Source organism: Lagenorhynchus albirostris, chromosome 20 (assembly GCF_949774975.1).
Source record: "Lagenorhynchus albirostris chromosome 20, mLagAlb1.1, whole genome shotgun sequence".
Taxonomy (NCBI): domain Eukaryota; kingdom Metazoa; phylum Chordata; class Mammalia; order Artiodactyla; family Delphinidae; genus Lagenorhynchus; species Lagenorhynchus albirostris.
Window position 1 is genome coordinate 38,674,956 of NC_083114.1, and position 26,010 is coordinate 38,700,965.

The window sequence follows — 26,010 nt, forward strand, 5'->3', positions numbered from 1 at the left end:
AAGTCCCCAAAGTCTGCACGCTGACAGAAGTGCAAAGACTGTTTATCTTTTTTTACACATGCCCACAGAAAGTCTGCACTGGGTAGTTTTATTTTACAGAGGGGGTAAGGGTTAGGTGGTGTCAAGAAGAGTGACATGGAGCAAATAATTTTTATTATCATTGTTTTCTTTTACAAATACACCGAAGAATCATGCAATGCTGCCAGCATTGGATGCAATCCTGGGCCACAAGTCTGCACATTCCTTTGCAACTGGTCCTGTGATGGCAGAACCTGCATAAAAGAATGATGTGACACATAAGCTCAAAGGGCCCTTTCCTTGTACTCAAGTTAAATCATCCAATCTCAAAAGCCTAACAATGCTGTGCATTCTTTATTACCTTTCATCTCGCCTTTATTGTTTACTATGACCCCTGCGTTATCTTCAAAATAAAGAAACACACCATCTTTTCTCCGGTATGACTTTCGTTGTCGAATTACCACCGCTGGATGTACTGAGGGGGGGAAAAGAAGCAGCTGTCATTTAACCTGCCAAGTTCCAGTGCCACCACGAGAAAGCAACTTACACCTTGGCTAGCTCTCCAACATTTCCCATTTGGACAGAATGTATACTCATTAGCTTTTCATTTCCTAAAATCAAGTGTGAAAGACAGTGCAAACACCAATCACCCCTTAAGGAAAGACCTTACTCATTTCAAGTCCAAACTGCCTGCATTTCCTTGCAGGTGTGAATCTGTACTTTGGGAGGATGATTAGCAACACACCAGCAGGAAACTTGCTAAGCACTTTCTATACTTTTCCTCACTTCACCCAAGAGGTGGGTACTGTTTAAGATCCTAATGTCAGGACTTCCCTGGTGGTCCAGTGGTTAAGACTCTGCTCCCAATGCAGGGGGACTGGGTTCGATCCCTGGTCAGGGACCTAGATCCTGCATGCCGCAAATAGAGATCCCATGTGCCACAATTAAGACCGGGCACAGCCAAATAAATTTTTAAAAGATCCTAATGCCATAGAATTGGGAATGGGACCCTCCTCACACTGAATGAGTGGAGAGGCCAAGCTATTAACTCATTATGCAATATTCCATCCCAATTTATATCAAAACTTCCAAGAACAAACCTTAACCTAAAAATTAGCAGTTTATGCCTAACTGCAGGGCACATGTTGTTTTAAGAGCAAAACCTGGAATTAACCTAAATATCTCAGGACACATGCACAGAACAGAACCATTTTAAATGATTATGTACTTCTGTAATTTTTTAATATGCAAGACAATCATTTGTGAAGCAAAAATGGGTTATGGGAAGGTAATGGTCCCATTTACATTGGAAAGTAGGACATAAAATATTAAAAACGATCATCCCCTGGAGGTCTAAGAGCTGGGTAACTGAAATTCAACTTCTATTTCTTATTTAATTAACTCTAGGTTTAACTTTTTGAGGAAATGTTTTCCAGGGTCATAAGTAACTTTTAAATCCTACCTGCTCCAGGGCTTCCCTGGTGGTACAGTGGTTAAGAATCCGCCTGCCAATGCAGGCGACATGGGTTCTGGTCCGGGAAGATCCCACATGCTGTGGAGCAACTAAGCCCGTGCGCCACAACTACTGAGCCCATGCGCTCCAGAGCCCGTGCTCCGCAACAAAGTAAGCCACCACAATGAGCAGCCCCCCCCCCCCCCGCTCGCCGCAACTAGAGAAAGCCTGCGCGCAGTGACAAAGACCCAACACAGCCAAAAATAAATAAGTAAAAATAAAATAAATTTTAAAAACCAAACAAACAAAAAACGCTACCTGCTCCTAAAGTGAACATTTTTCCAGACATTCAAAGCATCTACTGCACTTAAAAGAAAACATGGATTCAAATCCTGACTGACAGTAACCTGGAGACCTTGAACAAGTTACTTAATCTTCTGGAGTTCAAGTTTTCCTCTTCTAAAGTAGGGATAATAGTTACATTTCCATATTTAATATCAGACACTAGAAATGCAGGATCTTCTAAGGACAGAGATCCTGGCTATCCTTGAAGCAAGTACTATCTATGTACATAGATGGTCTCTGAGTTTTTTAACAATGGGAAACACACTGAGGGACAGATAATATTGGCTGAGACCCTCCTCCGTTGGATTCTCATCTACTTAGTTAAATTCTCACAAATGCATCCAGCAAATAAGGCCACACAAATACAGGACTCTGGATTTCCAGTCCTGCAGTCCTACTCCTTTCCACATTTCTGTATGTTATAATTAAGTCTAAGGCCAGGAGATGTAGCTGATCCTTGAAAAATGAAGGGTTAGGGGTGCCAGCCCTGTGCAGTCTAAGATCCATGTGTAACTTATAGTTGACCCTCTGTATCCACTGATTCAACCAATCTCGGATAGCGTAGTACAGTAATATATTGTGGGGGGAAAAAAAAATCTGTAAATGGACGCATGCAGTCCAAACTCACGTTGCTCGTTGTTCAAGGGTCAACTGTATTCATTTAGAAGAAACAAGGACCAAAGAAAAAATTAAGAGTTGGAAAGTCAGAACTATTTTTAAAACCATGAGTGTCCTCTGGTCTGTCCCACAACTGACTGAGAGAGACAGCACACCCTGCTGCCACCTCACCCATAGTGATGGACAATTGTTCTGCCCTTCCCTGACAGCTCCCCAGGCCACACACCAGACCCAGCAAGTGTTCTAAGAGGAAAGCCTGTCTAGTTGCATGCTGATCCCAATCAACACATTGATTTATCAATGCTTAGGCACAATGCTTATTCCTTGCCTACCAAGCCAAGTGAATATTAGAGGTCAACAAAGTACGATTTCTGACCCAAAGGCTAAACACCTGGGGATAGAGTAGGATACAGACCTTCAAAGAGTAACTGTGATACATGGCTGAGACCTGTCACACGTGTACTGTGCATTAAGAGGACTTCTCAGGAAAAGCAAAACATCCCAGGCCAGAGACAAACTAAGCAGGCACAGGAGAAAAGTTCAGGAGCTGGAAACTCAAGTACACTGAGTATCAGAAGCTCTAAAGTCAGTCAAGTCAGAAGTGTCTGAGGCCCCCCCTCTAACCCATACATCTAGTAGGAAAACTTTCGGGGGTTGTCCACGATTAAGCAATGAGCAGCTCCCTGTTTTACTTTCTACCAGAAGACATTTAGAAGCAACCATGCCAAACTTTTGACAAGTCACAACCCTGAGTTAATCTCATCTATGTATAATTATTCCTTTTCAAATTAGTAGTTCCTGAAAAGGAAACTTGCCTGAGGTGACTTAAGTCTTAAGGCTGTGATCTCACCTGGAACCACCATGTTCATTTGTAGCCAAGGAGTCAGCAATTAATTAAAGACCTGCTCTCATAGAAGAGACAACCCTAGTAGGGGGCACAGCAAAAATCTGAGGCACAAAGGAAGGGATTTAAGTTGGAACAAAAAAACCAAGAACTAAAAGGAGAGCTGGGGAAAGAACTACATGGATGGACTGTAAATCCCAGAAGGACAGAGCTTTTGTTTCTATAGGTATAAATATGTGAGGTGGTCTGTTAACTATTGGCTGAACTTGCTGGGAGAAATGGCAGGGTAAATATGAAAAGACCCTAGCTTACGATGGAAGCCAACTAAGAACTTAACTGGGGGTGGGGTGGTGGTGGTGGATGAATTGGGACATGGGGATTGACATACATATACTATCAATACTATGTGAAAAATATATAACTAATGAGAATAACTAATGAACTGTACAGCACAGGGAACTCCACTCAATGCTCTGCGGTGACCTAAATTGGAAGGAAATCCAAAAAAGAGGGGATATATGTATACGTATAGCTGATTCACTTTGCTGTGCAGTAAAAACTAACACAACATTGTAAATAAAGCAACTATATGCCAATAAAAATAAAAGAATGGTCTTTAAGACAGCAAGAATAGAACTTCAACTGCAGATTAACTCACACTGCCTCTCAAAGAAAATCAAGCTTTAAGAGGCCCTGAGAATGGTAAAACTACTGTTCTATTTTCCAATAGAGGGAGAAGTCCTTCAACTGTCCACAGACCAAAAGGAGGATTTGGTCTCTCTACTGACCCTTCTTTCTGAGCTCTGGTTTGCCTTTCTTGACTGTGGCCATCACCATGTCACCCACACCAGCAGCAGGAAGTCTATTCAGTCGTCCCTTGATCCCCTTCACAGAGATGATATACAGATTTTTGGCTCCTATACAAGGAAGTAAACAACAACAAAACGTTTTTCTTGAGAGCCTGTTAGGCAGTTCTGCATTTCTCCAACACCTCCAAGGCCTCCCCCTCCACACACACTCCCAAGAAGTTAGTCCTCCCCCAGGTGGAACACCTTGTCACACCACCGATTGAAGCAAAACAACACAACACGCTGCCGCTTCACCCAAAAGCGGTGTTTTCACTCTGCCCTTTCTTGACGGCTCAGTGGGTCATTAGCAAAAGGCCCACTGAGTGCTTTTAAAAGGGGCAGTTTGGCAGAGTGCAGCCGAAGGTTTCACCTGTGTTGTCAGCACAGTTGATCACGGCTCCAACCGGAAGACCCAAGGAAATCCGGAATTTCGCACCAGAGGACCCACCACGTCCTGTAAGTAAGAAGGGAATCAGGAGAGGTCCCTTCACATTCTTAAGCTATATAATCATTCGCATGTGCTTCGGGGAGCGGTACACCGTAGTTTCGCTCTTTCTAGGACTCCTTATCCGCTCCCCATGTGCCACCCAGTTCTCAAGGCAAATAGCCAATTCCTCACTCTTAGCACGTTACATTGAGATTAAGGGACCTGGACGACTCAATTCTCGATCCAACTTTTGCACCACGTAGTTCTTCCTACAAGGCGGGAGACCGCACAAATCGCCCACTCTGGGGATTAAGCCAGTCTAACTCCAACCCCATTACTGAAGCGCTAGGCGCGGAGTGAACCCGCGGGATTCAGCCAAGAATCACGACTGGATCCTGCGAACTCAACCCTCCAGGCCCTCCCGTCACTTTCGGGGGCTCTCCCGGTGCTCTCGCGGTGTCCCTCCCCTCCCTCTCCGGCCCGGAGCAGAGCAAAACGTCCCAGCTGTCCATGGCCGCCGTTCCCGGCGAGGCCAGCAGCCACCTCGCGACAGATGGCGAAGGATCTCCCAAGGCCAAAAATTACCTCGCTTCGACATCTTGAACGCCGGAAAGTGACAAAAAGGAAGTGGGGATAAAGGCCACAGAGATCTCAACCCAACGCCCCGCCCAACATGGTCACGTGACCCGGTGCTCGTTCAATCCGCCTCTCTTCCCCAGGGCGCGGTCTTATTACGTCACAAATCCTGGACATAGCGTAGAACTCTTGCTGTGAAGTGGGCGGAGGAGTGGTTGAGGGCTGCAGGAGTGTCCGTAGTACCCAGTACGCCGAATACGAACTCGAAAGTAGTTGTTTGGGACACAGAAACATTGGTTTAATTTATCGGAAAACCTCTCTGAGCAATAAGTATGTGCCAGGGACTTGGATGGACGCTAGAGGTTCAGAAATGATTAAACGGTCTGTGCTGTATAGGGGCCTCCAAAGAACACACGGCGTCGGGGGCTAGAGGGAAAGAGTTCGAAACGGTTTCATTAGGTTGTGATATAACTGAGAAGTACCATTATAGCGCTACAGATAATTCCATATGTGTGTGCTTGGTCCCATACCCATCTGTATTTTAGATATCTTTATTCATTACTCCTTTCACTGCTTCAACTTCTCCCATTCTTCGGACTTCTTTCTGTCGATATATTCATTCAGATATTTATTAAACGACCACTTTATGCCAGATCCTGTTCTGGGCATACGCTAGACTACATGAGAGAACAAAACAGATCAACATTCATGCCCTGTGGAGCTTACATTCAGCCAGGGTGGTGGTGAAGGTGGGTATTAGATGCTAAGCCATAGACATAGTAATTGCAGTATATAGTATGTTAGATGGTGATAAGTACTATGAAAACAAAAGTAGAAAAAAGTAAGAGGGATCTGGAAGTGGGAGGAGAGGCAGATTGCATTTCAAAATAGAATGATCAGTGTGGGCCTCATGGAAGAAGTTGACATTAGTGCAAAGATTTTTAAGGTGAGGGAGCTAGCAATATGACTGTCTAGGGAAGAGCAGTCCAGATAGAGTCATCAACCATTTTAAGACCCTAAGGTGGGATTGTGCCTGAACAATGTGAGGACCAGCAAGGAAGCCAGGAGTGACTGGACAGAGTAAGTGAAGGGAAGAGTAGTAGGACAGAAGGTCAGAAGTAATGGAATTGGATCATTAGAGCTTTGTACACTGCTATGGACTTTGACATTTACAGACTGAAATAGGAAAACAATGAGCCATAAGCAGAGGAGGGACATGATCTGACGTGTCAGAAGGATCACTCTATTTGAGACTAGGCTGTGGGAGGGAACACAAAGATACAATAAGGCGATCTATTGGGAATCTCTTGCAGTAACTCAGGAGAGAAATGATGGTGGTTTAGACTAAAGAGGTAGCAATAGAAGTAATGTGATGTGATCAGATTCTGGATATGTTTTGGAGGTAGAGCCAACAAAATGTGGGGTGCAAAAGAAAGAGAAGAAAATGTTTCCAAGGCTTTAGTTCTGAGCAAGTGGAAGATGGCATTGCCATCAACTGAGATGGGGAAAGCAATGGGAGGAACAGGTTTGGTGGTAAGAGTATGAGTTCAGTTTTGGATATGTTGAGTTAGATGTCTGTTAGACAACCAAAAGAGATTTAAATAGCAAGTTGGACGTATTAGCCTGGAGTTCCAGAAAGAGGGAGATATAAATTTGGCAGTCGTCAGCATATAAGTATATTTAAAGACATGATAGTGGATGAGTTCACAAAGAAGCAAGGGTAAATTAAAAAGACCATGGGCTAAGCTCTGGGGTACTTCAACGTTAAGAGGTCTATAAATCTATACATTTATAAATTTCTCTTATCACTCTTAAATCCTTCACTTGCTCCTGCCAGTTTCTCTAGTTACCAGTTTTTCTCTCTCCTTCACTTCTCAGCCAAATTCCATGTGTTTCTGAATATATGATTTCATTATCATATTTGTCTCTGTTGATAAATGAAACTAGCATCCATCCAGGTGTCCCTCTGGGATTCCTGTTCATTTCTCTTCAGTCTGCCTTCTCAATGTCTCTCAAATATATCCACTTCTCTCCATCTCCTCTGCTAATGCTCTGGACCTAGTCACCTCCATCTCTTGCCTAAACTATTTCTGAAGCTTCCTAACATGTCTCTTGACCTCTATTTCTCCCCCCTCCATCCACTCACTCTTCATGCAATGGCCAGAAATAATTTTTCAGAAACATAAACATTACTATGTCACTCTCCTGAAAATCCTCCAATGGTTTCTGTACTCTTAGAATCAAAGTTAAAATCCATATCACAGCCTACTAGGCCCTGATCCAATGATCCTACTAGGCCCTGATCCTCTTAACTTCATCTTGCACTGTGCTCTGTCTTGCTCTGCAGGGTTGATGTTTTGGTGCCAGATACCATCCATGCTCCTGAATACCCATAGGCCTCACACATGCTTGGAACACTCTACCCTGCCCACCTGTATCATGTATTTCACGTGTACTGATTTTTCAGATCTCAGCTTAAATATCTTTTCCTTAGGGAAATTCTACCCTGACCTCTCTTACATAGTATTTTTCCTTCTTACTATTTATTTCAATTCTTCAATATATATTTGATGACTTTGTTGAATAACGATCTCCCCCAACTAGTCTATATGCTCCATGAAAGGCTGAGTCCATGTTCTCCTTTGTGTTCAGTGGTATATCCCCAGCATTCAGCATAGGGCCTGGCTCAGTAAATACATGCTGAATGATTGCTGAACAAATGAAGAAGTCTACCTCTATGGTCTCCATACGTCAGCATCCTTGTGTGAAGGAATTTTTATTCATCTATGGCAAAATTAGAAATATTTGGAAAACACAGTGTTTCTTATAAAGCTCCGTTTGCTCAATTTAAAGGACTGCCTATTATTCTGGGATTATCTTCTTTCATCTTTCTTGTTAAAAATGTTCCTTTCGGGCTTCCCTGGTGGCGCAGTGGTTGAGGGTCCACCTTCCGATGTAGGGGACACGGATTTGTGCCCCGGTCCGGGAAGATCCCACGTGCCGCGGAGCGGCTGGGCCCATGAGCCATGGCCGCTGAGCCTGCGCGTCCGGAGCCTGTGCTCCGCAACGGGAGAGGCCACAACAGTGAGAGGCCTGCGTACCGCAAAAAAAAAAAATTAAAAAATGTTCCTATGTCAACTGTCAACTTTCTACCATCCCAACACTGCCCTTTATTTTCTCTTTGTAATTTCAGTGGTCCGTGAAAACCAAAGGTCTGGGAATGATCTGTCTCTATCTCCTTACTTCCTGCATGCACATGTTCCTTGAACCCCTGTAGTGTAGTTTGTGTCCTCACTACATGACTGAAATTATACTAGAAATTATATATACTGAAAAATTATACTAGAAAGGTCACCATGACCTACTTTTTCCAAAATCCAAGGACCCTCCTCAGTCTTCATCTTACTTGACCTCACGTTTCACACTGGGGCCCTTCCCATCTTCTTGACACTCTTCACCCATGGTTTCCATGATGCTAATAATAATAGAAATTACTTTTTTTTTTTTTTTTTTTGTAGTACGCGGGCCTCTCACTGTTTTGGCCTCTCCCGTATGCGGAGCACAAGCTCCAGACGTGCAGGCTCCGCAGCATGTGGGATCAGGCTCCAGACGTGCAGGCTCCGCAGCATGTGGGATCTTCCCGGACCGAGGCACGAACCCGTGTCCCCTGCATTGGCAGGCGGACTCTCAACCACTGCGCCACCAGGGAAGCCCAGAAATTACTGTTTTTGGAGTGCTACTAAGTACCAGTCATTGAGTTAAGCATTTTACAGGAATGTGGCTTTTTGAATCCTCCCCACAACCCTGTGATTTAGGTATTATTCTTCTCATTTTTCAGATGAGAAAACTGAGAAATAGAAAAGTTAAGCCATGTGTCCAAGATCACACAGATCATGAAAGGTAGAGATGGAATGGCACCCTGAGTCTGGCTGATTCCAAAGCACAGACTCTAAGCCACTCTGTTGTATTGCTCTCTCCTCCTTACTCATTGTCCCTTCTCAGTGTATTTCCCTGAGTGATCACACCACCCAGTAGCTTCCATTACCATCAATATGCTGAGAACTCCCAAGTCTGTATCTCCAGCCCAGACATTTCTGCTTAGCTCTAGCCAATGTATGGAACCAATGACTGGGACACCTCCACCCCACAGGCACTTCCAACCTGACGTCCAAAGCCAAAATCATGATTTTCCCAGAAATTTTGCTTTTCTGCCTATATTAGTTGTCTTGGTTGGTGCTACTAATTTTTCTGTCCGCGCATCTAAAAGTCTGCCCTTGGTTCAAAGCTATTGCAACAGCCTCCAAATGGTCTGACCATAACCTCTGGTTGCTTAAAAGCCTGTACTGGCCCTCTAGTGCCTATGGAATAAAGTCCAAGCTCCTTAGCATGGCATTGGAATCTCTTCCCGAAATGGCTTACCTTCTCCCTGGACTTATCTCCCATCACCTCGCCTCTTACACTTCACACTCCAGAAACACCAAACTGCTTAGGATTTCAGGACTCTTTCTTGCTTTACCCACTACATGTTCTTCAAAACTCTTTTCGATGTCATGTATTTTTGAACAAGCCATCTCTTCCCTGTGCCATTTCACAACCCCAGCATGCTCTTCCCCAAACCACCTCTTTACTTAGAGCAGTCATTCTCAAATATCTTTGTCTGAATATTCTTTACATTCTTAAGTTATTGAGAACTCCAAAGAGGTTTTGTTTATACAGTTATATCTATTGACATTTACCAGATTAGAAATTTAAATTGTGAAATGTTTAAGGTAATGAATCCACTGCCTGTTAAAAGACATAACATTTTAAAATGAAAAAGAACTGTATTTAAATTTTAAAAATAATGAGAAGAGTAGCTTTGCTTTACGTTCTTTTAGAAATCCCTTTAATATCTGGCTTAATGAAAGACAGCTGGATTTTCATGTTTCCACATTTAGTCTGTTGTGACATCATGTAGCCTCTGGAAAGCTCCTGTACTGTACTCATGAATGGATAAGAATGAAACAGGTAAGTAACCAAGTATGAAATAAATTCTTTTTTCCTATGTAGAAAGTGTCTCACAGGCAGACCTCCAAGAATTCAACTCCCAAACCACAGACTGGGAACCATTGACGTAGAGATAGAGAACACAGAAAATTCCTTTGCGCGTTGACCTCATTGGAATATAAAATCTACGATGCTGTCGTTTATTACTTTTTGTATTCCCAGAAAACACTCAAGAATGACCAAATATTCGCTTGGTTAGTACCACCTTTCTTTTGTACCATCTTTGGGATGATTTAAGGTTTAAAAGGGAAGCACAAGGGGGCACCCGGATTTGAACCGGGGACCTCTTGATCTGCAGTCAAATGCTCTACCCCTGAGCTATACCCCCTCTACTGGCAAATAGGAGATTACAGCTTATTTGTAGTGTTTACTGACCAGACAGTGCATTGGTGATTAACAGTAGTTTGATATGTGTGACCAATTGCTTCAGGTTTCCTGGGGTGATGCTAAAGAACGAAGAGAAAAGGCAATTCGCACCCAGGTGGTAGAAGGGGAGGGCGAAGTCCAGTCTGAGCTGGGCTTGAAGGTCCTGTGGGGTGTGCGATGGGATTTCTCTCCTTCAGCAACAACCACCTCTTGTACCTCTGGCATCTTGGAATTCTTTAAGTCTAATTTCCATACTCCCTGCCTGCACCCCGAGCTGCACTGGATCCCCAGCCTGTGCTTTGCACAGGAGAGGAAGTGCTTCCCTTGTCCTTCCCAAGACACCCCTGCTTTTGTACCAGACGTGCCCGCAGTATCTCCATTCTCTCCAGTATCTTCAGTCTCTTCCACTCGCTTGGCTCCTTCAAACATCAACAGGCTTTCCCTAGACTGGAAAATCTTCCCTTTAGCTGTTATCGCCTGTCCATTTCTTCTTTCTCACTACCAATTTTTAAGAAAGTCTGTGACTTCATTTATCAATAACCTGTCTCCATAGTTCTGTTACTCTCTACATTTACTCTCTCGACTGTCAGGTATTTTTTTCCCCTTGGAGTATGTATCTTGTTTCTCCAACTAGACTGTAAGTTCCTTGAGGGCAGGGATCATGCTGCATTTCTTTTTGTATTCCCCACAGTGGCACAGTGCCTGGTTCACTATAAGCCCTGGGTGGTACCTATCAGCCAAACCTAATTAAACTCAACTGTGGCATTCTACCCAGCTTGCACCCAAGCAGCAAAATGTTGTTAGGGGAGAGCTCAGAAGTCTGGGTCGCTCCGCCAATCTCAGACAGTCTCCCCGTTTATTACTCTTCCACCACTGACTGACTAGTTTCACTTTCTCACTCTCTAAAATGACTATTTCACATACGTTCTCCAGTCTCAAACCTTCTACACCTTATCTTTCCTCCTCAGAGAGTGCTGAAGAGCTGGCCTCTTCCTTTCTGGAGAAAGTCAGAAGCTGTCAGGAGCAGGGTTGTGCTGATAAATGGCTGACGACTGGCTCCAGGGGACCTGATTTTTAGCATTTGCCAATTCCCATAGTGCAAATTCGCCCACCTGTCAATTTCCAGCGAAGTTAACTGGCTTTAAAAATTCCTGAAAATTTAACAATTGGTTCTCACAAGGCAGTATGAGTCGAATCTAGCACGCTTTTGGGATTGACTCCCTTTCACCAGCTACCAATTATACACTGACAACTCCCCAAATTATGTTTCCAACCTAGACATTTCCCTGAACTTCAGAATTAACTGGATCTCCACCTGCACACTTAACATCTCCACTTAAATGTCTACAGGGCACCTCAAACTTAGCATATTGACCTCATACTAGAATGTGAAGTCTATGAGGATAGGAGGTTGTACTTTATTACATTCTGTTTCAGAGCTTTAAAAAGAAACTCTTGAGGGGTTTTTTTGTTTTAGTTTTTGTTTTTCCTAAACTTACTCCTTTCTCAGTTCTTTATCTCAGGAAACCACATCCACCCAGATAGTGAAGACAAAAAAGAAGAGTTATTCTTTTTAAAAAAATTTATTTTATTAAAATATAGTTGGAGAATTAAAGGGAGTGGGTGTCGGAGGCAGAGGTTCTGAAGTTCACGACTCCTAGAAGGGAAGGGGAATGAAAGGCTCTCGGTGAAGAAGGACTCCTCAGAGTCTTTCTATCCTGATGACAGCGTGACTCTTTCCAGAGAGCAGCAGTGACAGCTCTGGAATGTCTAGGGAGAGGAAGGGCTTAGTGACCAGTCTGCTGGCAGCACAGGATCCTAGGTCCAGAACCCTTCAGATCAGCTTACCAATAAGTTCACTATGTAAAACAGTTAAATTTGGTTCAAATGGGGAAGGATGAGAGTTATTCCAACCTGGCAACACTCCCTACCCCCATTCTCCCCCTCCCTACAGGAGAGGCTCCAGGGAGTACTTTGAAAACCATTGGAAAAATTCTCCTCATAAATGACTTGAAATGCCATGTCTGTAATATGCTACATTAAATTTTTTTACCCATTCCAATTATTTTTCTGCCCATCTCATACTTTAATTAATTTAGAGCCTAAGAGCTTTGTAATATAACAAAGGAAGACATTGTAATGTCTAATAAGTAAAATAACAACATGTTTTTTTGGGGGGCCAGCGTATTAGTGTATTTCTTTAAAATAATGTCTACTATTGGCAAGATTTGACTAGATACCTTCAACATAGAGATTCACTTGGTAAAACTATATATTGATCAATCAATAAATAAATAAATATAGTTGATGTACAATTTTGTGTTAGTTTCAGGTGTACAGCAAAGTGATCCAGTTATACATATATTTTTTCATATTCTTTTCCATTATGGTTTATTACAGGATACTGACTATAGTTCCCTGTGCTATACAGTAGGACCTTGTTGTTTATCCATTCTATATATAATAGTTTGCATCTGCTAATCCTAAACTCCCAAGCCATCCCTCCCCCGCCCCTTGGGCAACCACAAGTCTGTTCTCTATGTCTGTGAGTCTGCTTCTGTTTCCTAGGTAAGTTCATTTGTGTCATATTTTAGATTCCACAAATAAGTGATATCATATGGTATTTGTCTTTCTGTTTCTGATTTTACTTAGTATGGTAATCTCTAGGTCCATCCATGTTGCTGTAAATGGCATTATTTCATTCTTTTTTATGGCTGAGTAGTATTCCATCGTATATATGTACCACATCTTCTTTATCCAGTCATCTGTCGATGGACATTTAGGTTGTTTCCATGTCTTGGCTATTGTGAATAGTGCTGCTATGAACGCGGGGGTGCATGTATCTTTTTGGATTATAGCTTTGTCCAGATATATGCCTAGGAGTGGGATTGCTGGATCATATGGCAACTCTATTTTTAGTTTTTTGAGGCACCTCCATACTGTTTTTCATAGTGGCTGCAGCAATTTACTTTCCCACCAACAGTGACTCTAAAGTAGAGTCATTCTTGATTCTTCTCTTTCCCTCATCTTTCTCAAGCCATCCAGTGTACAGGAAGGACATGGCTCCCCTGCCATGGTCAATCTGGATGCCTGCTGTCCTCTCTAGTTCTGCTGTTACCCCTGTGATAAGCTAAAAAATGGGCCTCCAAATATGTCCACATCCCAAGGCCCTTGTGAATATGTTACCTTACATAATAAAAGGGACTTTCTAGATGTGATTAAGGGTCTTGGGGTGGGGACATTATCCTGGATTATCTGAGTAATCAGAAGAGTCCTTATAAGAGGGAGGCAGGAGGATCAGAGTCAGAGAGGGAGAGACGTGAGGACAGGAGCAGAGATCAGAAGGTAAGGAGATGCAACCCTGGCTATGAAGATGGAGGAAGGGGCCATGAGCCAAGAAATGCTGGCAGACTCTCCAACCTACAAAAGTCAAGGAAACTGTTTCTACTCTAAAGCCTCCAGAAGAAATGCGGGCATACCAGCACCTCAATTTTAGTCCAGTAAAATTGATTTTGGAATTCTGACCTCCGGAACCGTAAGGTAATAATACATTTGTGTTGTTTTAAGCAAATAAGTATGTGGTGATTTGTTACAGCAGCAACAGGAAACTAATACGTCACTGTCGTCTCAGACATCGCTACCATCTCTCACTTGCACTGTTGCAATAGAATCCTACCTAACCTCTCTCTCTCTCTTTTTAAAAATTTTATTGTGTCCACTTTTCTTCTTTTCCTTTATTGTGGTAAGAACACTTAACATGAGATCTACCCTCTTAACAGATTTTTAAGTGCACAATACAATGCTGTTAACTATAGGCACAATGTTCAACAGCAGCTCTCTAAGACGTATTCATGTTGTATAACTGAAACTGTGTACGCATTGATTAGCAACTCCCAATTTCTCTCTCCTCATCCCTGGCAACCACCATTCTACTCTCTGCTTCTATAAGTTTGATTGTTTTAGGTACCTCATGTAAGTAGAATCATGCAGTATTTGCCCTTCTATGATTGGCTTATTTCACTTAGCATAATGTCCCCTGTTGTTGCATATTGCAAAATTTCCTTCTTTTTAAGGCTGAATAGTATTCCATTGTATGTATTCTCTGTTTCTATTCTTCATTCCCTGTAAATCTCCCCCACAATAGCGTGAATGATGATTTCCAGTCCCTCTGCTCAAAACTGTCCAACGGCTGGCTTTTCATCCATTTGGAATAAAATCCAAACTCCTTACTTGGGCCTATAAGGCTCTCTGGCTACTTCTCCAGCTCTCTTGAATCACTCTCCCCTGTTTCCTGTTCCTCCAGCTACTCTGGCCCTAGGGCCTTTGCAGTGGCCATTTCCTTTAGCTGGAATGCCTGCCCCTGACAGATGGGCTGGGCAAATGGCTGTCACTTTCATATCATTCACATCTTAACTCCAAACTCACCTGCAAAGAAAAGTTTTCCATGACTATCCACCTTGAAATACCCCCCTGGACCTCCCTAAGACACCGTCTTGTTTTTCATTTTAGTCACTTCCCTTATTACTACTGGGCATTTCCTTGTTTGTTCATTTGTTTCTATTCTGACTCCACTAGATTTTAAACTCAGTGAGACTGAGAACCTGTGTGTCTTTCTATTTGAAAGTATGTTCTGCACTTAGAGTGGGGCACATAGCAGTTGCTCCATAAAAAGAGAGAGGGACCACTAGAGAATACAGCCCGGGAAAGCCTCTCAGTGGAGATGTCTGTTCAGCTGGTGTTTGCATTCTGTTTAGAGAGACCAGGGGAAAGGATTCTCTATTCAGTTTTGCAAGAAGCTCTTCTCTGACTTCTTAGGGTGAAGAGATGAGTGGGATTGTGGATAAAGAATTGAACCTAGAAAAGGCTGATTGGTACCTAAGTTCACATGTTTTCAAAATTCCATGTTTTTAGTTAGTCTTTTTAAACTCGTTATTACTAAATTCAGTATCATGTAACAAGAAGAAACTAATTTTGGATGTTTTCAGAAGGAAAAATTTGGAATGGATTTAAAAAGAATTTACCAACATTCTGTCTGTAGAGGGGGTATAGCTCAGTGGTAGAGCATTTGACTGCAGATCAAGAGGTCCCCGGTTCAAATCCGGGTGCCCCCTTGTCTACCTGTCTGTTTTTCACAGCCACTCAGGTTAACCCCGAATAACGCAGGAGTCTGAGGTTTCTGAATCCAGGATCCAAAAAGGATCCTGGAGATCCTCTTGCACCTGGTGAATATTTTCTCTCCCCAGAAGTCGCACGGGAGTCGCACGGGGTGACTCTACCATGTTTCAACTGAATACCCCCACTCAGTGGCAAGAAGCCTGAGCAGGCAGAAAGAAGGCTGAGACCATTCCAGTCCCTGAGACCCTTCAAGACTTATTGGTTTAATGTTAATTACAGTTTCTTTGCGGGGTGGGTGGGTGATGGAATGTTGGGGCGGGGCAATATTATTTTGCCTAGTTCATACTCTGACCAGGCAGATTAGAAGAGAATCCAAGTTCAGAAGGTTTATATAGTGGCGAAGTTTAACGGGACACAGCATAGATGTAAGAAGGAGGGTGAAAAGTGGACAGCTTTCTCCTTCTTTATATGAGTTCAAAGGCAGGGCTTTGGCCCGTTACACCTACAGGTGGTGAGATTGAGGCCTGGTGTCCAGGAAAGGGGTGAAAATTAGTTATTTCTCGGGTCTGGGCTTTGCACCGCACAGCAGATCTGTTTAATCGCCATGTCCAGCTTCGCGACGCATCGCACAGTAATGGGAGCCGTGGGGAAAAAATGCATTCGAGTAGTATTCCCCCGGGGCCCCGAGGGCTGACACAACCAAATTCCGAGTTTAAAATATCACAACTGCCCCCTGTCTGAAGAAGCATGCCTCTCCCACTATCCTTTCTTTTTCCTTTTTTTGGGCAAAACCTAGTCGAGAGGCCTTGCTCCCTTCTCGTTTTCCTCGGATCCAACAGTGATACTGTCAGTCACGCGGCCAATAGATATCTGTCCCCGTCTTTAGGTTATGAAACTTGATGGCCTTTTATTATTTGTTCAGTGGTTCTCAAAGTGTGGTCCAGCAGCATCAGCATTCCCTGGGAACTTGTTAAAAATGCACATTCTCGGGGTCCCACTCCAGGCCAAGCGAATCAGAAACCGGGAGGTGCTTTAACAAACTCTCCAGGTAATTCTGATGCAAGCTCAAGTTTGAGAACCACTACATTAGTTTATATCAGTTTACATCCGGATGTAACTTTATTTTTGTAAATGAACTTTTGGGTCGGCATTGGCCATTTCCACGTTCTCGAAGTGCTTTCACTCTGCCGGTGGCATGAGCAATAGGGAAAGGTGAACACGGCATGCGCCTGTCACCTGTAATAAAGAAAGTTTAAGTTGGAGAAAGTCTGTGTCTGTGGGTTTCCTTCCCTTGACCCAGCCCCATCCAAAACTGAACACGAATTTGGGGGAGTCTTGTCTCTTGAACCAGCTCCTGGAACTGCCTGACACCCCTGAGGCTGCCAGCGGTGACCGCAGAAATCCTGATACCGCTGGCGTGGGTAGTGGCGACCTGCAGCTTTTGTACCTGATTTGTGCCTGTACCCACCCCCTCCTCCTGCGGAGTACGAAATAAAGCCGAAAGCTTTCCGTTACGGCTGGAAAATGAGGAAGGATTTTTTAAATAGCTTTTCAGTGCTTTCTTTAACCTAGAACCCAAGGTTAAAATATGAGTCAAGAATGAATTATATTAGTTACATAAGTTTAGGAAAAAACTACGAGGGGGCACCCGGATTTGAACCAGGGACCTCTTGATCTGCAGTCAAATGCTCTACCACTGAGCTATACCCCCACACCGTCCCTGGGCTTGGATACTGCTCTTTTGGGCGTTAAGTGAACGCTACACCAAAGGTGGAGAGTAAGGATATAGAGAAAGGAACGAAAGAGGAAAACGGGCCAAGCAGAAAGCAGAAGGCCCCCGGATCCGGGGAACCACAGGAAAGCTGCACGGCAGAGGCGCGGGGAAGGAAAACCTAACTCAAGCTGCGAGGCGCTGAGTCCCGGCGGGAGAGACTGGTTCCGCCCTACAAATGTGGGAAAGGATGTTGCAGGGGAAGGCTAATGGGGGCGGAGCAGGGGCTTCCCGTTCGGTCCGCAGGTTCTCGCCGGGTACCAACGGGTACAAAGGAAGTCTCCAAATCTGGAGAATCTGATTTGGTGTTCGGGTGGGCTCAAACCCCACCCTGGAGGGGTGCGAGGGGTTTGCCCGCCCCCTGCAGCCCAGACGCCCAGATGTGCAGCCAGATCGGCTCCGCCCCGCCGGAAGTACCCTGGGCAAGGTCGTCTGTCCGCGCCTAGCCTCCGGGCCTATCTCTCCAGGGCTCCTTCTGCTTGGGAGCTCACCTAGGCGCGTACCCCCGGGCCCGCAGTCGTCCCCGGAACCCGCCCCCGCGCAGCCCCGGGTCGCCCGGGGAGCGCGCCTCGCCGCGCGCGCCCCTGCCCGCGCCCGCGGCGCGTCCCCGCCCCGGTACAGCCCCTCCTCCCCGCTGTGTTTATTAGGGGAAGGAGGGCGGAGGCGGAGGCCAGTTCCCTAGCTCCAGCCGCCGTCGCCGTCTCCTGTGCAGTTGCAGCCGCAGCCGTCTCCCGCCAGCTCGCTCCAGGGAAAGAACGTGCGCGAGCTCCGGCGTCCCCGCCCTAGCCTTTCCCGGAGCCATGAATCCCAACTGCGCCCGGTGCGGCAAGATCGTGTACCCTACGGAGAAGGTGAACTGTCTGGATAAGGTGAGACGCGGGACCCGGAGGCGCGTCTTTGCAATCCCCGAACAGTGCTCCAGATCGGGGGAGGAGAGCGGGGCTGGGTCTATGCCGCCTCATCCCCGCGATCCTGGGAGGAGGGAGGGAGGGAGGGCGGTGTCGTGGGGTGTGGGGACAGACCCCAGTCTGGAAACCAGGAGATCGGGGCAAGGCAAGGAGTCCACGCGTGGCGGGCAGCCACTACTGGAGAAGAGTGGGCTCTGTGCCCAGGGGTTGGGAGGACGCGAGTGGAGTAGGGAAGCCAGGCCCCGGAGTGGGGGTGGGGAGTGAGGGAAGGTTAGGGGTGCAGTCCCGCCCCCTAGGGCCGGGAGAGTGAGAGGAGACGGCCGCTCCCTCTCCTCGCCTCGCCTAGCGCCAAGTAGGCGGAAGCGCTGGGCGCTGGGGGAGGGGGCGGCGGGGGGGCGGGGCAGAGGTTGGGGGCCCCAGCGAAACCGTCCGCTCCGGCGGCGAATGGCCGGGCTTCCTGGCCTGGAGACTGGAGGGCGGGGGCTATCAGCCGGCGAGTGTTGCATCTGGTGAACTGGCGTTCGGATAAGGCCCCAAGCCCCACTGCGAGACCCCTTTTTTGCACGACCTGCAGTTCTCTTGGTGGGTGAGCGGTTAATGGACTAGCAGACGTCCTCCGTACCTTCCCAGCCCCCACCTCAAATTGGAAGCCAACTCCCAGTGCTGGTCCGCCCAGCCGGACCGGGGAGGGGTCGCGTGCTGGAGTAGGGTGGGTGGGGGTCGCTTCACAGAAATCTCCTGAAATTGTGCTCAGAGGCTGAGTCCAGCTTGTAGAACAAAGAGCTAACTTTTCAAAGCAGGTTTCCCCAGTGGAGGGTGGGGTTGGCTGAGTTCAGGGGAAGCCAAGAAAAGGGGGAGGTGTTAGGGGGATGGGAAGGTGGCCTTCTGGAAATTCACTGTCCCCTGGGGGCCCTTACGCGTCTTCCTCCTCCCCCCGCCCCAATCATGCTGGACTCGTTCATCTGGTTGCCATTATACTTTTGGAGGGGGGCGGAGAGTAGAACTGGGTATTTCCGGCAGTTTGGGGTAGGATCCTGGCCTCTTTTAGTCTCCCGAAGACCCTAAGGCCAAATCCACCTCCTCTCTGCATCCCCTCCCCAGTCTGGAGGAGAAGCCTGTGTGATTTTGTCCCCCTCCTCATCGTGCCTGTCATCCACCTCCTAAAGCCTGTTCCAAGTCCAAAGATTCCCTCCTTCCTGTCTGGACCGGCAGGGGCTGGGGGGCATGGGATGGAAGAGGGGTGCAGAGCCCACCTGGAGCCAGGTTTTGTTTGGGAAAGGGTAGTTCGTTGGATACTTTTGTCTTTCCCCTCCACCTTGGGGTTGGTGCTTCCTCAGTGACCTTTGGTCTCTGAGTCAGGGTGAGGGGGTGGGGTTCTAAGGTTCTGAGATGCATTTGAAATTGCTCTTGGAGGAAAGGGGCATATGGGGCTGCTGCTGTTTCACAGTCCTGGGCCTGGCTGGGCAGGTGGAGAGGAAGGCCATGTTATGGGTACAAGGGATGTGGGTACTGACCTTGCTCCCAATGACCATGCCGGAAGGCAGGATTTGAGCTTGCAGGCAGGACCTGAGAGCTCTCTGTCCTTGCACACTGGGGTTTTTGCCCTTCCCCGGTGATAGGGATTTTGGTCTCTGCATCTTGAGTTCCCTGTGCGCTCCTTCTTCTGCACGGTTATGAACTGGGAAGAGGCTATGACCACTTTCCACCCACATAAGGCAGAAGCAATATATGATGGAGGGATTGCTAGCCTGGGAGTTGGGAGACTTGGTCCTGGTTCCAGGTCTGCTCCTGCCAGCTCTACGAATGGCTCTAGGCCTCAGTGTTCACCATCTATCAAATGGGTATGGTAATGTCTTTTCCTTGAAGGTGGGGAAGTGCACTAAAGTGCCCGGAAGGGGATGTGGTATAGGCTGTACCCTGCCTACCTTGCTAGGGTACTCTCTCCAGCCCCACACCTTTGGAGTCAGAGCGGAGTGGTGCAGGGATCCTTCAAGGTGCCCTCCCCAGCTGTTCTCTTGCCCTCGCAGAAAGAGGACATTCAGGTGGAGGTTGCCCTGGGAAGTGAGAGTTCGTGATTCCTCTCTCTTTTTAGAACTCTCCTTACAGGAGGTGGCCGTGGGGACACCTCACCCCTGCACTGAGCAGGAGGCCTGGAATATCCAGGTATCAGACCTATTCCTCCCAACCCCCTTCAGGTAGTAAGGGCAGGCACTTGGAATGGGGACCTGGTGCCTGGAGGACTGAGACCTGAGGGGGAACCTTCGGTCCCATAGATACAGTTGCTAACCAACTTCGCAAGGCTTCCCCTTTACAACAGGAGAGAGTCAAATTAGACTTGCCTGTTTCACTGCAATTTCCCTACGACACGACATGACCCAGAGTACAAGCTACGTCCTTGGTGTTAGCCTTTTCTCCTCCCTGAAAGACTTAGCTGGGTTAAAAGCTATGTCACCTCTGATGGCCACCCTGCCCTCAACCTGCCATACCTAGTGTGCTCTGTGTGCTGAATAAATATGTATTGCTGGTGTTTGAGGTCGAGATTTGCTTCCCCAGAGGACTTATGGGATCAGAGTTGGGGGAGAAACAGGGTGACATCACTCATTCATTCAACAAATATTTATTGAGCATTTACTTTGTGCCAGGCACTCTCAGGGGCTGCTGCAGGGCCTTTGGGGAGGGAGAGGGGCTGTGTCTCACAACGTCCTCTACATTTTGAGGGAGATGGAGTTTTGTCCTAGACCCTGTGAGGAAGCAGTCGTATCTGGGGACCTGCATTGTCAAGAGTCTTGCCATGTCCGTCTGCCCTGGCTTGCTTTCGCCGGGCTCCTGAACACAGGTGGAGGCATTTGGGAAGGGTTGAGGATTGGTGAGCTGCTAGTTCCCCGGACTCCCCCATTGGGAGAGTTCTCTGCCTCTGGCTGTCTGAACCACCCTCCTCTCAGCCCCCACAGGTGGCAGCAAGGTAGAGGGAAGCTGGGCTGGACACAAAAAAGGAGAAAAGGCCTTGCAGCCCTGGTGCCTCATTTCCTAGCTGAGAGCACCCCACGATCATCCCGTGACCATCCATTCATAATAGCTACGACTCATTGGAATGTGCCCGGCTCAGTCTTCGCTGGAGCCTTACCAAGCAGATGTGATCGCTCCTGTAAATTAAGAACCCCATAATCAGAGGCTCAGACAGGTCATGCAGCTCACTCCCCTTTCTGCCAGAGCTGGAATTCAAATCTAAAGTTCTTCGTGCTCAGCTCTTCTGCCTGTTGTGTTTGCAAAAAGTACTTTTATTTACACTATCTCATTAATAGTGGTCCCTCCCCTTCCTGACCCTGGCCTGAGGAATGCTCTGGGCCTGGGCTCTTGAACCAGGAATCTGGGGTGGTGCAGCCACGGTCTATGCCTTTGAGCCAGCCTCCCAGGTGGCCAACTGAGCTAGGCTGGTGACCTGGCCAGGGTGGGGCTAGGGTTGCCCCTGGAGGAGTGAGAAACTGTAACCCTGGGTGACAGGAAGGGAGGGAGAGGTCTCATACTCCAACCCTGAGTCATAGGCAGCCCGGGTGCAGAGGGCAAGGTACCAGGCTGCAGGCACAGCGACCCGAACTTCACGCATCCCCCTCACCCAGAGCTGTGAGCAGCCGCTTCCGCACCTCCATGGCGATTCCAGAGAGACAGGGCTGGCCTCACCCAAGTGCAGGGGATCTTGCTTCTGTCCCATCAGCCTTTGTTTGCCTTTCTGTGGAGTTGGTGGCAGCTTTGGAGCTGCAGGCAAGGGAGAGTTGAGGGCGATGCTGGAGCCTAGGAGATGGGCTGAGAGGCTTCTCACAGGCACCAGAGGTCTGGTTTTTGGTGAATAGGGAAACAGTGGACTTCTGGGGCAGCAGGGAGGATTCAAGTTGCATGCCTAGAGGTAACTTTGCTCCCTGAGTCCCGGGATGCTTCTCTGAAATCTTCTTACCTGTGGCCTCCAAGAAAGAGGGGACTCTTGAACTTCCCTGGTGGTCCAGTGATTAAGCCTCTGTGCTTCCAAGGCAGGGGGCGGGGGTTCGATCCCTGGTCAGGGAACTAAGATTCCCACATGCCGCATGGTGCAGCCAAAAAATACAAAAAAGATTTTTTAAAAAAAATTGAAAAGAAAGAGGGGACTCTTGCTCTGAGACAGGGCTCGTGGGGCCGGGGAAAGAGGCAGACAGAGGCTCATTGTGGGGTTGTATTGACTTATTTCCCTAGACCCAACTGAGACAGGGATGGGTTTTTTTCATTTGGGGTCCCCTCAGAGTTCCCAGCCCAGGCTTGGCCCAAAGGGGCTGTTGAATGACTTGTCATTTTCTGCCCCTGCTCCCCTCGCTTTCCTACCCCAAAAGGACACAGTGGCAGGAGCTGCTGGACTTTCTTGAACCTTGGAGCCCTCCTCCAGAGAGGGGAGGGAAGTGATGAGAAGCAGCTAGTGTGCCAGGCTTGGAGCCTGTGTCATCTCCCAGCACCTCTTTGGGACCAGGAGTTTTAGTTCCTCTTTACAGTTGCAGAGACCGAGTTCCGTAGTTACCCTGAAGGTACTCAGTCCACTCTTGTAGTTACCCTGAAGGTACTCAGTCCACTCTTGTTTTCATTTTTCTGTTCTTGGACCCCCTGTAAGAGAACAGAGGACCACTGCCTCAGCCTCTAATATGTGTAGCTGAGAGCAAGGCGGGTGGGGGTGAGGTGGGGAGGAGCTACCGATGGAAATGGGCACCGTTCCCTTGTACGGGGGCTCCCCTTCCTCCCAGTGGCAGCTGGCGTGTGTGTGTGTGTGTGTGTGTGTGTGTGTGTGTGTGTGTGTGTGTGTGTGTGTGTGTGTGTGTGTGTGTGTGTGTGTGTGTGTCTTGTGGAACCCCCGGAATTGGCTGTTGGCCCTGTACCCCAGCCTGGCCAGTATACTCTGCCCCCTTCCAAAGGGACTTGGCTCCGGAGGGGGGGACCTGGCTGTCGGCTAGGGTGGAAGTGTCTGTGTCTCTCTCCTTCTCTCCCCCAAGTCAATCAGGGGACAGCTTCGGAGGTCCCCAGGCCTAGGACAGTGCGGATTCCTGCCTACGTGTGTGTGAAAGTGGGTCATGGTCTGGATTCCAGAGAATGTTTTTCCTGGCAGGCCCCTGCAGGGGTAGGGGCCCAGGCAGGGACATGTGCAGCTAAGCAGGCAGAGGCCAGCAGACTGGGTGGTGACAGGGCTGGGGCACTCTGCCAGTGCCTCCCAGGCATTGGGGAGGGAGAGGGGCTTTCGCTTCGCGGGCTGGTGGGGGCAGGGACTACCCCATTCTAGCTTTCAGGTGGGTCGTCTGTGCTGGGGTTTTGCACCGGGAGGAGTGTGGGCTGGACTCAGGGATAGGCCCCGGTTGGGGTGGAGGTCCAGCTTACACCAGCCATCCCTTGCTTCCAGATTTCCTGCTGACCTTCTTCCCAAAGAGCAGTTCTCCTGTCACTTTGTTTACTGTTCCACCACTGGAGAGTCCTTTGGGCCTCCTTGATGGGGAAAGTACCCTGTTAGAAGGTGATTATCCCCCAAATTACCCCGTCGTCTCTGGTTGAAGTGGGCCAGGGTGAGGGAGGTAGTATGCCAACGTCTCAGCTTCCTTTTTTCTGTCCCCTTCTCCGAAGTGTCCTAGAAGCACCCCTTGGTTGGGAAACACATTTTGAAAAGCACCTCCTTGGGGGAATTTCCTGACAGGTGGCCAAGAACTGGGCGTGTGCTGGGCACCTTGAAAGTCTCCCTGTGCCCTTCCCTGGCTTCTGGCCTCTTTCTTTGAGGGGTCAGGAGTGTCTCCCTTGGCTGCTGGGAAGTGGGGCAGGGACGGGCCAGCTGGGTCACCCCAGCAGCCCGGATTCTGGGGTCCTGGAAGCGGGACTCCTGGTGGGTGCTGATCCGGGGGCCTCGTCCTGGGCTGCCAGGGGCAGATTTCTCTCATTTGCTTGGGTTCGCGTGAGCATCAGTGTTTCTCAGGGTGGGCTCACCTCTGTTGCATCAGTTCCCCTGCCCTTACAGTCTTTGACTCTCTTCCCCTCCCTCAGCCACCCTGGTTGGATCCTTGTTCTGTTCTGGGTCCCTGGGCTTCACTGGAGTCTTCCCTGTCACGCATTCTCACTCACACGCATTGTAGCTGTGGTTGGGCACGGCAGAGCCCCACCTGTACCCCAAGACACACCCATCTCCCGCCAAGCTGCCACGCCCCGCCCAGCACCTGACACCCGAGTAAGTAGGGATGCCACGTGCTACGCTGAGGGCTCTGTAGGTGATTTCTCCTTTAAACCTCAACAATCCCAAGAGAGATGGGTATTATGATTTCCATTCTACAGACGCAGAAATGGCTCAGAGTAGGTCCTGACCAAGGTCTCACAGCTAGTCAGGGTGGGGCTTTGATGTCCACTATTGCGGGGTGGGGGGTGTCCACCTCCAAGCAGAGGAGGGCGGTGCCTCAGAGGAAGACCAGCTGAGGGATGGGGGAAGGGTGTGGGTGTGGTGGCTACAGCCTGGGGCACCCACACCCAGTCTGGGCAGGGGTCGCTCAGGAAGCGGGGAGGCATTGGGGCTGGCGCATTGCCCAGGTCCAGGTGTGTCTGGAGGCCCAGGTGTGTCTGGAGGCCCTGGTGTGGGAGCTAGGAGGGACTGGGTGCATGGGGGCTGGGCCCTCCTCCTCTGTCAAGGCTGAGGAGCTGCCCCTCACGTTCAGCACCGGCTTCTTAGCAACCCTGGCGCAGCTTTGCATAAGCAATGAGGCTTCTCCTGCTTGGTCAGAGGGAGTGGTCTGGGGGAAGTGGCGCAGACCTTCTGGGGGCTGCTCGCCACTATTATAACTGGCTTCTTCCCCACTCAACCTTGCGTGTGCCCTTGTCCCCCTCCGGATAGCTCCAATGGGACAGGGGAGGGTGGTGTCATCAGCGGCCAGAGCCTGTGACCTGAGATGGCCCCAGCTCACCTGGGGTGTGGGTGTGTTCCAGTCCGTGGATGGAGTGCTCCTTCCTGGGGCCTGAGCCCCTTTCCTGAATCCTGGTGTCTGACGGGTGTCCTCCCTCTGCCTCTGTCCCCAGTTCTGGCATAAAGCATGCTTCCACTGCGAGACCTGCAAGATGACACTCAACATGAAGAACTACAAGGGCTATGAGAAGAAGCCCTACTGCAACGCGTGAGTCCTGCCTTGGGCGGGGCCTGGGCGGGCATTGGGCTCCCTCCTAGTGCTTCCTTGACATGGCCCAGCATTTCCACACTCTGCTCCATATGTTTTAACCATGTTGAGTCCTCCTCACCACAGCTGGATGAAGTTAGGGCTGTTAATATGCCCATTTTACAGCGAAGGAAACTGAAGCTTCAGGAAGGGAAGGGGCTTTCCCAAGATGAATGACTAGTGACAGGCCAGTTCAAACCCCGTAGAGCAAGCTTGTTCCTTCCACCGCACTCTGCTGTGAGAGAGGGATCCAGCATGGTCTTTCAAGAAAAAGTCCTGTTTCTGCCCAGTTGTGTTCTCTACTTCGCCTTCCACATTTCTTTCCCCATGACAGCACCTGACTGTTTCCTCTCCCCTGCCCCCTACCAGCCGGTCTGGGCACTAGGCCTGGGGGTTCCTGGCCACGGCCCTTCCCAGTAGTCATTTCTTGAGAAGTGGGGGCAGCATGAAGGGAGCGGCCTGGCCCCAGGCAGATCTATTCCCTGCCTGGT

The 26,010-nt window shown here is 48.3% G+C and overlaps 2 protein-coding genes and 4 non-coding genes across 6 annotated transcripts in view; 2 read left to right on the forward strand and 4 right to left on the reverse strand.

Moving 5' to 3' along the window:
• Window positions 1–136: 136 nt before the first annotated feature.
• RPL23 (ribosomal protein L23) lies at window positions 137–5,166 on the reverse strand. Its single transcript, XM_060133702.1, has 5 exons — window positions 5,139–5,166; window positions 4,497–4,580; window positions 4,067–4,195; window positions 380–493; window positions 137–272 (listed from the first exon to the last, which is right to left on the reverse strand). Exons 1-5 carry the CDS (start codon window positions 5,149–5,151, stop codon window positions 190–192), a joined length of 423 nt encoding a protein of 140 aa, XP_059989685.1. The 5' UTR covers window positions 5,152–5,166; the 3' UTR covers window positions 137–189.
• On the reverse strand, window positions 4,330–4,465 carry LOC132512439 (small nucleolar RNA SNORA21). Its single transcript, XR_009538167.1, has one exon. It is a non-coding gene; the product is annotated as a small nucleolar RNA SNORA21 (small nucleolar RNA).
• A 5,265-nt stretch (window positions 5,167–10,431) lies between the features above and the next one.
• On the reverse strand, window positions 10,432–10,503 carry TRNAC-GCA (transfer RNA cysteine (anticodon GCA)). Its single transcript has one exon. It is a non-coding gene; the product is annotated as a tRNA-Cys (tRNA).
• A 5,077-nt stretch (window positions 10,504–15,580) lies between these two features.
• Window positions 15,581–15,652, forward strand: TRNAC-GCA (transfer RNA cysteine (anticodon GCA)). The gene has a single exon. It is a non-coding gene; the product is annotated as a tRNA-Cys (tRNA).
• A 1,643-nt stretch (window positions 15,653–17,295) lies between these two features.
• TRNAC-GCA (transfer RNA cysteine (anticodon GCA)) lies at window positions 17,296–17,367 on the reverse strand. The gene has a single exon. It is a non-coding gene; the product is annotated as a tRNA-Cys (tRNA).
• A 672-nt stretch (window positions 17,368–18,039) lies between these two features.
• The window catches only part of LASP1 (LIM and SH3 protein 1), a 37,336-nt gene continuing 29,365 nt past the window's right edge, over window positions 18,040–26,010 (forward strand). Inside the window, exons 1-2 of the mRNA XM_060135792.1 lie at window positions 18,040–18,296; window positions 25,386–25,480. Of these exons, the coding sequence (XP_059991775.1) occupies window positions 18,228–18,296; window positions 25,386–25,480 (164 nt within the window). The 5' untranslated portion in view covers window positions 18,040–18,227. The remainder of the gene's footprint in view (window positions 18,297–25,385; window positions 25,481–26,010) is intronic.